Below are 16,121 nucleotides of genomic sequence, written 5' to 3' on the forward strand. Positions count from 1 at the left end.
GCAGATGCCTATGCTGAGATGGGTTTTCATGAAAGATCCAGGCAATAGCTCTTAAGCCTTCCAAATGTCATACTTGGACAGTTACAAAGTAATAACAGCAATTAGTGACACCTCCTTTACATCTTGTCTGTTACTATCAAAAACAGCTTGGCTTGTGCCAATGTGGGGATCAACGACCTATTAATAACCATGGCTGGGACAGCACAAAAATGCTGATCATCAGCAACTCACTGGTGCAGATGTCATCAGGTATGGCAAAAACTTTTATTCTGATGGTATTCGGAATTGAGTGTCAAAATGGTTGCATCAAAATCTTGCTATTGCTGTCACTGTTCCCGGAGTGCATGAAGATGAAACTCTCAGCATCTATGATCAAGTTTTCATCTCATTTTCAAGAGAAGCAGCTGCTTGCCCTTAGGTACAGAACGATTTAAACGGATAGAACTGTACTTTTTTGGTCTAACATGAAGCTGAAATGTAACAGTTTGTCTCTTTCTAGCTGAAGTTATTACTGATGCTTGGAATTTAAAAGATGGTTTTTAATTCCCTAGTTTGAGGGGAAGCAAAGATGGAGGCAGGGTGTGGAAGATGTGAGTGTGTGGCACACTCACTGATAGCAAAACATTGCTTTTCTCTGGTGTTATCAAGCACTCCCTATATATGCTCAAAAGAAATTGGAATACTAAATTGTTCCATAATGAATATACTCCCCCACTCACCCCCACTCATTTAGGAGATTTTTCAGGCTACCAAAATATGATGATAGCTAAATTCTTTATTCTGGAGACTTTTTATAAAGTTTTTATAAACACTGTTTTTGGTATTACTTTCACATCCTTCATTTGAAAGTCAGATACTCTGTCTCACTCTTGTATGACTGTGTAGGTGGCAGGGGACTACACTAAAACTAGCAGAATTTCTGATCTATCCAAATGACTTAAATAGCTTTTTCCTTAAAGATAAGCTATTGAAGTGTTAAAAGTGATACAGCTTACATCTCATTAACAGAGCCTCCACACTGCTTAGAATAATTTATTCTTCTTTTTGAAGTCACCTGTCATATAACTCTGAATATCCTAAGCATTTCAACTTAAATCCTGTAAACATAAATGTTAATATTTTGCGGATAAATTGTATTTAAGGGAAGTGTTAATGAAGCTATAATGTTAACTGCTCTGGATACAGAGCCAAGCTACAGAAATGTAAGAAATGCCATTCCAGTTAAGAATTACACCTGTGACTACTCAGCTAGAAGTTGAGTGCCTGCAGTGATGTCATTGGCAGCAATGACTTTGTGGATGGGGACTGAAACTTCAGGTGAACTCAGGGTGAGTTACTTGGCTCAAATTCATCTTCTCTTAAGAGATTAATCTTACTTTTTGTATCAGTGCTTCACAGACACAAACACACTTTCTTTAGTGCTTTTATTCATGAATTTGAAGTTTAGTTGAGGACCAAATTTCAGTTACGTGTAGGAGTTTAAATCCATAGACCTATTAAAATCATTTCAATTGTGCCTACTTACAGCTGTTTAAGACTACAGAATTATGTGACAAATATTTATAGATAACAGACAAAAGGGTATGCATTTTACCTATTTTCCTAAAAACTATGAATTCAGAATAATATTTTTTTTTGCACATGCTTCAAATGTAGGAAGCCTTCCAATACATAAAATTATATTATGATCCACGCATGACTTGATATTCTGCTAATACAAGTAAAATATTTTTTCAGATGTTAAAGCATGCCATGTACTTTAAGTTTCATGTTTTTGTATAGATCATGACTATGATGCTTCAATTACATATCTCAGGCACAGCAATTGTTGAATTGAAAAGTTAGAATTTACTTGAAGAAGTATTAGAGAGTTTAAGGTCACTACCTTTGGTACATTATATATCAGTAAAACAGGTATGTACAGAACCTTTGAAATTCAGAGGTCTAATGCAAAACTACTTTTTAGAAATGTTTTAATCTGGGGAGGGGGAGGAGTTCTTTCAGGTCAATTAAACCACCCCTGCACAGCTGCATAATTTCAGCCTACAGATCACCCCCCTATCTTGTACTTCATCAGAGATACAGTTGTATAGTTGTTGAATAAGTTGTAATTAATCCCATTCAGGAGGCACTCCTTTTATACTGCCCTCTGTATCCTACTTTTCTTCATTTTTTTCACAAGCATATTCAGTCCCCTCTTCCATATGCTCTGCTACCCCTTATGAGAGACTAATTCTTCATTCTCCCATCATCATAAAGGTCTCCCTGATATATGCAAATTACAACCTTCCTAGCTGCTTTGTAAGATTCCTATCCCTGCATTCATCCTTTAGCCTCTATAGTAACATTATTAGTATTTTCAAGACCAGGGAAAGGACAAGCCATTTACTGTCTACATTTAGTGGAGTGCAGCCCTTGGGTTCTTACTTATTTCTTTTTAATAGTGTTACAGAAATAAAAGCAGCTACAGAGTGTGATACCAGCAATATAAACTTAGTAGGGCAAAACCCAACATTCAGAACTCATTGAGAACCAATAGTCAATTTATTTTCAAATTACTAATTAATAAATTGATATTCTCTACTATAATAGTAAACTGTAAAAAGAAGGGTTTTGATAAGAATCTCTTTGCAATAAATCCCGATTTCCTAATATAAACAATGTCTTAAGCCAGTATTTGTTCCAAATATTACAGAAATCTACCAGAACCATGAAAGATACACAGCATCTTTCTCATAATAAATCTGTCCTCTTTACAGTTTAGAGTCAGTTTCAAAGTAGAAATGTAATATTTTGTCAATAATCAATTTTTTTTGTGTGCATTCACAAGAATCCTTTTCAACAGCAACAGTTATTCCCAGTAACTTTCTCCTGAACTTTTAGCCCCTTAAGGTTAGCATTCAGGAAGCTCAGCTGCTGTCTAACAAACTTAATTAATCAAAAAGTCATTTCCGAGCTGTAACTATGAGTAAAAGTGCTTCAAGTGTGCTAGCAAGCCTACAAGTTAATCAAAATGCTAATGCAGTACAAATTAAAGTTGTGATTAACATTTCACAGTAGCTGCTTAAGTGAATTGATCACACAAATGGGTTAAGCATTACTCATTTCCTCCAGCCCCAACTGGGAAAAGGTTTGTCATGGGTGGGGGAGGGATTATGCACAAGCAGCACCAAATCATCATTAAACTGCCACCAGGATGCTTCCACTGATAATCTACAGCAAGCAAAACTCCAACACCACAAAGGTAACCCTCCCTTCTCCCACATATACGCCTACAAAGCACAAGCAGGCAGCATTTCCAGCCCACCATGTCCAGGTACTTTCCCTCCAAAGTGATCCACTGGTGTTTAGTGTCCATAAGTGAGCAGTGCCACACAGTATAGGCACTACAAGATTTTTTGATTATTCTACTATTTCCACACTCCTAATGTGGAATAATAGCCACACAGCCATGAAAGCGGCCAGTGTTTAAGTAAAATTGCAAACATTGTGCTATCACTGGAATATTACTGTATACACAAAGAATATGTGTAGCAGCTCAAGAGATGTGGCCTCTGCTCTTCACTTGTTTCTGAGTCATCCTCTGCATTCTCAAGTTAATTTGATTCTCCTCCCTTTGCTCAGTAAAGCTGCCCATTTATTTATAGTTGCCAGTGCAACCATTACACAAAAGCTCTTTTCCTGGACACTTCTGGACAAATCTTACTGACACAACTGTAAAATAAGCCTTTCCTGTAACTCCCAGCGCCTGCCAGCAAGCAGTCGGCACACCTGCACTACCAACAAGCAATATGTGCGCTCAAACCACTCTTAGGACCTTAAAAATTTTCTCCACTTCCTCATAAGCAGAAAAACAAAAGATCCATGGGACATGGCTGTCCTAATCAATAGTTTTAGTGGCTGTTATGAACTGAGGAGATTTGGGGAGGATGAGAAGTGCAGAGCCGAAGCACCTTCTCTTTCCTTGAGTCCCAAAATGGCAAGATGAGCTCCTTTGCCTTTGCATGGCCAGAAGTACTTTTGTGTACTACTGCTCCTTCTGAAGAGCCACCACCACCCACCTGGCATAGTCTGTATAGAGAGTAAGTATTTAGAACATAAGCCACCTCTTAGCTGAATTGGGCAGCGTATCTGGGCAATATTTCACAACTCTGAACATGTACCACGAAGATGATTCTCGTAAGAACTATAGTAAAAGTTACAGTTTAATTGACCAAAACAACTGTTTTGGAATGGCTAAAGCAGTATTACACACATCACCATCTAGCTGAGGAAACACAGTGGTTAACTCAAAGAGTATTCTTCTTTCCTGTCAAAATTAGATTCTCCAAAGGAGCAACATGATGGGGAAAGACAGGGCATCAGTGATAGCACTACTTATTACAGGGATAGGCACGTTTTCCATGAAGAGTAGTCTTTCTTCTCAGTTTGGAATCTGTTTTTATGTCCATCTTCTCTCAGTGCCCAGCTACCCTACTGAGATGTGTTTAACACATCCATAGGTAAACACTTCTCAAAGGTTAGGGCTGAGCTCCATGGCAGTTCTACTCCTGGCAATTTTAAAATATTTTATCAACGATTATACTACAAGTGGAGGCTCGTGGCCAATTCCAATGTAAAGCCAGCAACTGTCACATTATTTCTGAGAAGAGACTGCCCTGCTGAATCTAAGAGTGATGGTATTACTGCCTCAATTACCCATTTCAATTAATGCAAATATAGGCAATAGTCTCAGAACAGCAGAATAAGAACTGATCGCTGAATACACAGTCACAAAATATAAGGCTTGACAAAGGAAGCAGAAAAAGAGATTAGATTTAGTTTCATGTATTCTTAAATAAGATAGGAAAAAAAGGTGGAGTATTGTCCTTACAATAATAATTATATTTTATTAAAATGTTAAAAATAGTTTAATTAGAATTTTTATTATTTAATGTTCATTCTCCTGAAAGAAATGGAGAAATGCTTGATTTTGAGAAGCTACTGGAGTGGTCAGCACCATCTTAATGACACCTCTAGCTTTTCTCAGTAAAAATAACAGAGAGTGCTAGGCTTGAAGAGAATATATTGTCTATTGTAACTGTACTAGAGATATCTGAGGCAAATAAAAATTAAATGAGTTGGCCAAGGTCACACAGGAAGTTGTGGCAGTTTTATTGAGCCATGGGAACCTTCTGTGCTTTATCTGTGAGAGCCTGTCACTGATAACAAACTAGATTTTAACTTGAGGTTTTCAGTGTAGAGCAGGGGCGTTCCTTCAGCCTAGCCAATGCCTCAGTGGCCATTCATTACAGAGATGGGAGTGGGAGCAGATAGGCATTCACATTCCAAAAGGTTATACGCTGCTATTCCTCATATTTCTGCAGTAAAAGGAAAAGATTCTGCATTTCATCCTGGGTATATAAATATTAAATTTTAACTTGCTATAATGAATTCCACCTATATCTAACAAATGCTAACCATAGGAAAACTGTAACAGAATATATTTCTTCCTTTCTTTTTTATGCTAAAAATTACATTCCCCTATTAAGCCAGCACCATAACTCCTCAAATCCTGGGAAATCCTAATGACTTCAATATTTCATTGTAAGTATAAACAAGAGAATTCTTACACAGAACCAAAAATTTTAAGACATCTAAGGAATTAAAAACCTAGAAGACATTGGAGGAATGGAAGGAAGAATGAGACGTGGCATGGGAAAGGAGCCATGGGAGGGAAGGCTGATTTAGGTGAAAGACACCACAGAAGACTGGAGAAGTTTAATAGTCTGTGATGGAAAGGGACTTGCTTACATACCATGGCTAGAGATGGCAAACCTGCACTGCACAGGACCTGGGGATAAAGGCCTGCTGTATCCCCACCTATAAAGCTCTTCCAAAGATCTTTCTTTTCTTGTAACAGAAAAGTAATGCTGATATGAAAAGTCTGTTATTCATGTACCCACCAGCAAAAATAACTGTTTATGTTCAGGTCACAAGATGAAGATTAGCCGTACAATCTCAACACTAAAATAATTTGTAAGTAAATAAACAAAAATTCAGAACAACTCAAACCCTAATTCCTGCCTCACTGCTGTATTTAACGTTTGACGATGCGCGAGCGTGTGTTCACACACACAGAGAACAACACCCGCTGAATCTGTTCATCAGTGGATCCTTCCATGCTTCAGTTCCTTTTCTCATAACTAACATCTTTTCTTGTACCTCTGCTGACCCTGAGTTCACCAGCAGGTCAGTGCTAAGGAAAAAGGTAACAACCAGTATTGAAAGTGTAACCCTGTCCATTGCTTAGATTCTGGGAACTTTAACCTCCGTTTGGAAAGCGTGACTAATAAGATGGAACCAATAATCTCCCGAGAGATGTAAACCATGTGCCAACCTTAAAATACAAAAGTGCTTGCATTTTTTTTCTTTTATTTCTTTTTTTTAAGATGCGTGTATATATAACATTACGTAGTTGTTCCCTGAAGGTTGGAGTGCCAAGGCATAGTATGGAATGGTATTTTTCCAAACTCTACTTCAGTTTAAAGGAACTGTTGAATATTTTGGAATTTTTTTTTCTAAGTGATTATTGTTTCTGAAATACATATGATGCAGTAGCAGGATTAAGAAAATACATTTCTTAGCAAAACAGAACAAAATAATTACTGAAAATAATATTTAATTTATATTTTCCCCAAATATGTTATTAACTCCCTAATGCTTACGCCACAAACATCTAAATGCACTTTAGGCATGTGATTTCTTTGAAACAAAGGTGAATTTTCTCACCTGAGCAAGTGGTGCTTTACTCTGTTAATAACTGAATATATGGCATATCTGTTTCTACACTTTCAGCACCATGATTTTATTGATTTGAAATATTTGAAACAGACTAACATTACTGCTGGTTGCCAAGATTAGGACTGTGTAGCAATAACATCTGGTGTTATTTGCTTCTTACATTCCCTAATTTTAGTTTTGCTTCATTTGATATTAGTATTTTAAGCTTGTTTTTATTAGTGTAAGGTTGAGCCTTATCCAAATTGCTGGACTGAATTGCACACAGTATTTTCTCTGTTAGAGCACTGATTAATGGTTTCTCATAGTGCAGTTTTACAAACTGCCAGGCTTGACACAATGATGTTTGCAGTTACCATGCTGCCAACAGGCTTCAAACAAGAGTAAAGCTTCTGTCTGATAGTTGACAAACAGATCACTGAGGATATTAACATTTGAGCAAACAAAAACTGTAGGAAGAAAGAAGTACTGGCTCTATTTTACAGATATTGAACTCAGAAAGATAAGAGTAGTTTGTTGAAGGCTGCCTGATCTTCAAGAACCTGTGAATGAGTCCTTGTGCAAACTGCCAGAGAGAATTCTTCCCAGGAGACTCAGAGGGTCGGTTGTTTCCTGTGACAGCTAGCGCTCACCTTTCCTGCTGTAACTGTAACTGAGCTTTTCAGATGTGGCAGCACTCTATCCCAAACTCCAATCGCTGCTTTAAAATTCCTCTGAGGTGGCAGCTGTGCTTGTGATTGCTTGTTACCAGTACTCTCCGTGGTCGGTTTAGTTTCTGTGGGCTGCAACTGCAGTACAACTGTAAAAATTCTCAAGTCTTCAGGGTGAGTTTAAAATCTGCTCTGAATGAATTTAAAAACGTGCTCTTTGACTCTGTGATAATTGGGACATAGAAGATCTATCTTTACACTAGCTAGAGGACCTTAGGCAAAACCTCTGCATCTCACCCTGAATCAGATTTCAAAACATGCTATATGTGTGCTTGGGAGTGACTACAGTGCTTCTTTTGGGTGCTAGAAAAGTAGAAGCATCCAGGGGAGACAGGTTCTTGGGCATCAGTGTAACAATCTGCAGGGACCACAGCCGTGCCAGAATGGTTCTCATACAACATGCCACAACACAGAGATAGAAAGCTGTTGCAAAGAAAGCAGAGGTCATTACATGGCAATAGGTGCCTCCAGTCAGAGCAACACTGTCTTTAAGTTTGTTTACCTCCAGTTTTGTAAAATGGGAACCATTATGGGCATCCAATTCCTCCCTAAACAAGGTGTTCTAGTATCATGTGTTACCAGCTCTCCACAAGATTGCAAGAAATCTTCAGATTCTTCTATATTCAAAATATGATAACACTGTAACAATAAACAATAAACCAGCAATATATACTGAAATGCATCACGATACCTGGCATATTCTGATTGCTTGGTCCAGCACCGTCTTTGTATCAGTTGCATAATCTGGACAAGGCAGCATGGCATGACTGAAGTGGGCTTGCAGCAAGAGGTGTGTTTTTGTGTGTGAACTGTCAAATGAATGGGGATTGACTTCAATTGGAAGGTGTTTGGCCAGTTCACTGTTCATCTGATCTTCATTATGTCTCACAGGCAGATCTGTGTACTCGTCAGCATTCTTAAAAAAAAAATTAAAAAATAATTAATCATTGTAATTAACTTCAAAATAACTATTACTGCTTATTGAGGCATTAAAAGTATATGCATTTGATTTACTACAGTTAGATTTCAACACAAAAATAGCAGCAGTTAAATGTTTAGAAATTGTACTTATTTATCAAAATCACACATGGGAAAACAATAACTAATGTAATATTCTCAAATACTGACACACTTACAGATTTTAAACTTTTTTTTTCTTCCACAGAGCTGATACTAACATTAGAGAAGAGGAAAATAAATGCAATGAAGTAAATATATTCATTGGATGGATTCAGTAGTGGAATATGACCCACAGGTATCCTACCCTCATTGACTCATAAAAACATTGTAAAGGTTAGCTATAAAGAAATCAAACCCTCATATCTTCAGTTTTCAGGTTTTAAGTTTTTCTCTTGGCATTCAAAACCAAGTAGCTTTGAAATAGCTCTGATGCAGCTCTTTTCAAATATTTTGTCATTATTTTGAGCAGTCAGTGTCTAAGCAACTGATGATGAGTGATCAAAACAAAGTGCAAACTTTTAAGGAGGTGGTGAAAACATTCTCTGAATTTCAGAGTGGGACTAATGCTATTTATGCCAAAACGAATATGTAAGAACTTTCTCACTGTTGCAAAAAGGAGCTGCCACCAACACGTAATCTAAATGCAGTTTTAAGTAGCAACATCACAGTGGCTGAGAGGAGCAAGTACAACTGTTTTGGTATCCCAGGCAGAGATGCAAATGCTCCTGCTTGGAAATCCACTGTCTTTGAAAAAAAAGTTCAACAGAAGCATCCTAAGAAATGTAATTTAGGCTAAAGAGTCAGTTTGGTGACTTAATTGGGAATTTTCCCCTTCACAAAATCCTCTTGTACGTGTGTGCATATCATTTGGAGTGAGAACGATCTTTCTAAATTATAAAACTTGCAAGTAAGTTTTATAAAATGTGCTATCTTTTCTATCTGTAATTTAAGAGAGTGTATTTCTTTTGTCATAAAATAAAAAGTCGTTTGAGGAGCCTGAAGGGCAATGTCTCCGAAACTACAGGCTTAGCAGAGACCATTAAATTAAAGTGTTCAAGGTTTTATATTCCTCTTAAACTACAGATTCAATATTTTGCATTTTAGTCTTCAATTTGGTCAGACTGCCTGCAAATCCATATTAATGAAATTTTCACAACAGTAACCAGTGAAGAGTGAGGTAACGAAAAATGGCAATTTTAGAACACCTAATCGAACTACCTAATTACTTACAAAGAACCATATCCCCTCATTAATATCCCAAGACATAGAACCTTTTCTGACAATTCCTAAAGGCAGTTAGATAGCTGTTTTTTACCTCCTTGAAAACTGACTGGACAAGATTTTCTATTTTCTTTAATGGTGCAAAGAAATTATGTCTAAACTGTGGTGTAAAAGGAATGGTAACCATCAGACAATTTAAGGTTTGGAAAGAAAATCAGAATGTCATTAATTTATTTCATATCTCAACTGCAGATTAGAAGGGAAGACTGAATAAAGACAACTGCTGCTTAATCCTGGATGTCTCTGCTAGATCTCTTGTGAAAACTGTGGTCATTTATTCTCTGAACCTAAGGTCACAATCTTTTTAAGCCCTATAGAAGGCTGCATGTTTGCTTCACTCTTTTTATTTAACTGGCTTCTCCTTCAAAGATATTTTAAGGAATATTTACCAAGGAGATTTTTTTTTTACTTAGTTTTGCTTTGCAGTTTAAAGTAGCAGAAAAAAGGAGGATCAGCCGAGTCAGTCCAGACCAACTGGTACCCCTGAAAATGCATTTTCCCTAATTCTTCCCCAGAACATGTTTTATTTACATCCAAAACACTCCTCTTATTTTAAACAACTTGCCTACTTAATTTCCTGTTTGTGATCATTGACTGTAAGTAAGTGAGGTTCATTTTCTTATCTGCATCATGTAGGTAATTAAAGGAAATTGAGAATGGGTAGTGAAGCTTTTATACAACTGAGAATGAAGCTGAATGGAGGGCACCAGGGTCAGCAGAGTCCATTATATTTTTATGTGAGAGGCCGGTATGTCTGCCCTGTTCTTGTTTGCTTAGTGTAGGCTGGACAGACTACTAACTGCAAATCTGTTTCTCTGATTTGCCCAGCTGTCCTTGAATAAAGACATCTTCCATCGCAAAACGTTAAATGACAGTGATTGACAACTTTGTGATGAACTCTGCTTGTAACCCCCTGCTACTGTTTTCAGGTTGCATAAGAAAAGACAGAATAAAGAAACATCCTTTGTAATCACCTCAAATGGGCCCTGCTGTTCACTCAGTATTTTTTCATTTTAGTTTTCCTTTTCATTGCAAATCTCAATCTGTTCTGTAAAGGCTGTAGCTTCAACTATTCCACACGATATATAATATATATTGTTTTAGCACATCATATCTGAACACCGTTCTTACTTCCATGGGTGAGGAAACAGATCAGACTACGTATCAATCATTAATCTCCATTCTAATGTCAAGAAACTTAATACAAGCTTCATAGTTAAACCACAAAGCACTGCTGTGCATTTTTCTCTTTCTCTCCTCTTAAATCAGAGCTGTTGCAGCCCATGTACAAATAATAGGTTTGCAAGCACCTACACAGTTAAGCATAACTTGGTGTATGCCACGAGATAACCAGGAATTTTAGCTACAGGTTCTGCAACTGTGCATTTGGTAGTCCTGTCACGTCTCTCTCTCCTACATTTCTGTGATGGACTTTCCCAATAATGTCTCCTTTTGGGCATTAGAGACTGCTGCATCATTTCAAGGGTGTAGGAGTCATCTCAGACTTACATTTCAACCTGCATGCGATACAGGGTGGTCATATAGGCGACAGTAACTTGCACTGCCAGTGAGAAATGTCACACACAGACCTGCATAAACCCGACAGTTACATTTTACAAGGCCAAAGGGCTATTCTGGTAATTGAATTCTGCTTCCTGCATAACAGCAGCCACAGAATCATCTTAAAATCCTGTCTACAACATCATGCTCCAAATATGCAGCTTACCATCACCATTTATTTGAACTGTTAGAATAGTCCTAAAAGGAAACAACTCATACTATTTTAAAATATATCTTTTGCAGTTTTGTGGTACTATCAGACATCTGAGGAGTCAGACCAGATTAAAACTTAAATAAGGTATCCAACATAGTGACTACTGTGCTCCGCAGAGTCCATAGGGTTAAACTTCCCCAAGATTTTCTTTTTACCCACAGAAAGTGCAAGTGGCTGAAATGACTGATTTATAGTGAGAGCTGGACTATAAGCTTATGCCACATTTAGATCTCCTAAAATATTTTAAATTCGGAGTAAATACATCTTGCCACTTTCTCTACAGGAGAGAAGAGGATACTCTCTCTACAGAGAGAAGGTGGACCACAGAGAGAAATGGAATCAAGGTGATTGAATATTTTAAGTTAAGTTCAGTCATGGGAACAGTAAAACTTATGAAGTTAATGAGTTCTAGACTTTAAAGAGCAGTTGATTAATTTGTAACAATGAGGGTCTAAACCAAACCAAAAATAGTTTCTTACATTCCAGAGTTGAACCAGTAGTCTTTTCTTTAGCAATGTTACTGAAACTGCCTTAGAATTCACTATATATTCCTTTCCTTTATATAGATACTGTGAATCCAATCACACCATATTTTCAGGTTTAATAAACTTGCAACATATTTTGCTCTCTTTCAAGTTTCTGATGTCGAAAGAAACAAGGGAAAAGCATTCTTAGAACATTTTGCTATAAAAAGAAACAGTTTTTAAACTAAAGTATAAAAAAATCTTGCAGCAGACTAGTACTAAAATTAAATACTAACATAAAAAAGGAGAAAAGATGAAGATCATTTTTAACTAGTACATTAATTCTATTCTCCTTACCTGAAACTTGATTTAAATTACATGAGCTTTTCTAATAGTCTAAGTACATAGTGAAGGACTGCAAAAATCATACATTGTGAATAGAATGAAGAAGCTACAATAAATAAATGTGGGTGGATTTTTACAGCTGTTCTGCAATTAATACTAATGATGCATTACGAATTTTAGTTCTCTGCTACCAGGAGTACAATGGTTTACCAATATCCAACCTATTTTCCCAAGTGAAAACAGCATATTTTGAGCTTTGGAAAACTGGATAGGTGAATATAAGCTCAACAGTAATATTATTATATAACTGGCTTTTTTCTTTTTCCATTGTACAAAGTGTACAGAGTACTCTAGTGCAGAATCCACACCTGCCACACTGTGCCACGCTGTATAGAAAGCAGCTGGAATACAAAATCTGAAGCAACCTGTACTTGTCCTGATTTAGGTGATACCTACTTACCCCTAATATAGGATAGAGAAAAGAAACATGGTCAAAACAGAGAAATAACAAGGACTGATAGTTTGTGAGTAGCTAGGTAAGATCTGACTAATAGTCACAAATTCTAAATTTTTCTTTGAGGATATTTGAGCTCCTGTACTTAAAATCATTTGGAATAATTTCTAATTATATATATATGTATCTCTCCACTCATGTGCTGACAGAAATCTCATTTGATCCCATTACCTATATCATAAAGAAAATTTTAAAAATTGGTTAACTTAAGGTCCCAAGCTATCTTCCTTTGCCCATGATTTTCCCAAGAGAAAAAGCCCATATTATGTGACAAAGGAATGGCACAAGTGTATGTTATGAACATTATTTAAATTAACCAACACACCTAAGGTATATTTTTTTGTCACATTTTCAAGTGTGAGTTTGATTTCTAAGAAAAGACATTACATTTACACAGATGTATACTGACAAGTAGCTAGAAGATAATCAAGCTTATATTCAGAAAACTAATAAAAGTGAGGAAACGTGCTTTAAAAAAGAGGGAAAAAACCTAAAAAACCCCAAACCAAACCTAACTTAGAAGTGTTTTTTCAGCTCATACCAAAACGTAATGTAGATTGAGAAACAGAACTGAAGAAGTACTTGCTAGTACCGCTCTGAAAATTTTATATTTGTTAGTGATTCCATTATAAACTTCTATTTTAAGGAATTTATTGGTAGCCTCTAAATGTTGCATTTTGGTCTCAGATTTATGAGACATAATTTAAACTTCCAAATGCTTGGGTGTTTTCTTTACTCTTAGATATAAAAGGTCTATGACAATATTCCAATTAAAAGACACTTACAAACATATGTTACTAGTTATAAGTTTTAAGAACAAACATGACATGTGTTTTCAAAATTCATATTATAGACCAAAAGGGAAAAAAAAAAATAATTTCTGCCAGCTCCCTCTCTTTTACCCATGTAAAAATAAACTTTTAAGACAAACTTTGCAGAAGAAATGCTCCAGATTTTCAGGGCAGGCTGGCAGGCTCTGCTAGACCACAGAGGAGCCTAAGGCTTTGTAGAGATCTTAAAAAAACGGGTAACATGGTCCTAAAGAAGACAACAACTCTTTTCACTCAAGATGAAAATATATTTGCTCCATGATGCTGCCATTCATCACAGACACCATGTTTGCAAATAAACTCCTTGTCCTCATATGCTGTACAACATCTCCCCATCAACTGCACGTGTATGCGGCAGTGCCATCAGACTGCATCCAGCATGTCAGAGCCAGCCCTGCAGTGCAGCTCCTTCCCCTCGGGGCCTTCCCACGCCTTCCTGTCCAGGGATGGTGGCTGCCAGGGAGGAAAGCAGAGCCCTGTGCCAGCCCCGAGCCACAGAGCACAGAGCAGGCAGAGCCACAGCCTCCAGGCAGCAGCTGTCCCCGGCTGTGGGAAAGGAGGTCCCTCTCGGGCACCAGGGACCCTCACTGGAGACTCTCTCTGCTCCAACCCTCCACTCCAGCTTAGCTTATAGGAAAATGCTCCAGTGACTTTTTTTACACCTCATCAGACCACTCTTCATTCTCTGGAAAAGGAGGGAAACAGATGCATATGATGGAGAGCATTGTCCAAGGAAAAAGATCTGCTCAGTATCTTCTAAAACAGATAGAAACTTCTTTTTATTTTTTATCTAATTAGGGTTTAATGCACTTTTAGAGATAGTAGATATATATTTAAAAAAAGAAGTATGAATTCAAAGTGTAACATTAACCCAATTAACTGGGTAAGAGCAAAACAGTGAGGCTGGGCTACCCTGGGCTCTGTCTCTAGATTTAAGACTCACAGAGCAAACACTGGAAATTTCCAGCTGGACACGAGAAGTTGAAGAGAGAAAGCTGTAAAACCCATCAACATGTAATTATGCAAATCTATTATTTTTTAAACATTAATTTGTAACTATCGTTCAGGATTTAAAATGGGCCCATTTCCACCACGGGACTCATAAACATACTTTATAAGAGCACACAAGTTAAAAGTCCTTACAATTCTTAATTCTCATGTTGGTGATCAGAGAAATTAATTATTAATTTATATATTATTATTTTAATATGCAATATATTAATTGTATTCTCATACTTTCAACTTTAAATACACAAGTGCTTGATTTTTGCTTTTAAATAGCTGCGTATGATAAACACCACAAATTTTACAATTACAGACATCATAAAAAACTCAACCTAGGGCAATGAAACAGTTGAGTGATCACTTAAAAACACCCTAAAGGGTTTAGATTTCACAAGTTCACCTCTTACTTAAAACATCCAAACTACAAACTACTGATGACATTCCTGATGACCAGGGGTCAGGAGTCTGAAGGACCTTTGCCACTGCTCACGGAGCAATAGGAGGTCAGCAATATTAGCTACCAGTAGCAGAGAGTGACCTGGCAGATCTGGGAACATCTAAACTGCAAAGTTAAATTACAGACCTCTGCCACAGCATGGAATTGATAAAAGAATATGCAAGCATGCTAGCATACAGGAGGGGGAGGATTATTATACAGTAACAATGATTTGACAGGGGAAAGAAGTTCTTAGAACTTCTATACCAACTGGAAAGTTGATTTTCCTTTTTTTTTTCCCCCTAGTTTCCTAAGCATGTTAGAGAAACTGAGTTTCAGTGTAGGGGAAGATACAGTAACACATAATACAATCACTGGAATTGTCTTCCTAAATGTTAAGAAATATAGTTATAGAACCATTCTATTTCCAGAAATTTTCCCATTTAAGTTATGTACTTTACTAGAACATATCAACAAGGAATGAATTCATGATTTTAAGTCCCACCTCTCACATTCCATATTTCATAAAGGTTATGATCACACTCATAATTCAGTGCTACTTTTTCTGGCCAGTCCTAATAAAACCAGTTCTAAAAATAAATTTTCCCTGAATGTATAGGTACTTTCATAGTATTAAGCCTGTTCAACTTTCACAGATGTGGCTTCAGTTTGCTCTTAGGTTTTTAAGTTAAATTATTGCTTATAAGTATCTCTGTAATACTTGCACAGTTTATGAAAAAATAATTGCAAAAGAAGACTAAATTAGTACAAAAATAAGAGCAAACATCTGGTACTGAATACATGTTATTCACCTAGAATAAGATGCTTTGACCACAGCAAATAAATATAAATGGAATGGTACAAATCCCATTTATAAAGTGAATTTTCATAATGTGAGAGAATTACTACATTTTATTGCTGTAAATGGTATATTAGAGTTTTGCCTCTCCAAAATGTCTGACTTTACTAATTACTTCTCATGAGAATGCGTCAAACCTGCACATTTTGAATGTCTTATCATT

General features: G+C 36.8%; 1 protein-coding gene across 1 annotated transcript in view; it reads right to left on the reverse strand.

Annotated features, from left to right (window-relative positions):
• ASCC3 (activating signal cointegrator 1 complex subunit 3) overlaps positions 1-16,121 on the reverse strand; it is a 263,876-nt gene that overhangs the window by 15,597 nt on the left and 232,158 nt on the right. Inside the window, exon 37 of the mRNA XM_063389711.1 lies at positions 8,182-8,406. Coding sequence (XP_063245781.1) covers positions 8,182-8,406 — 225 coding nt within the window. The remainder of the gene's footprint in view (positions 1-8,181; positions 8,407-16,121) is intronic.

Source organism: Prinia subflava, chromosome 2 (assembly GCF_021018805.1).
Source record: "Prinia subflava isolate CZ2003 ecotype Zambia chromosome 2, Cam_Psub_1.2, whole genome shotgun sequence".
Lineage (NCBI taxonomy): Eukaryota > Metazoa > Chordata > Aves > Passeriformes > Cisticolidae > Prinia > Prinia subflava.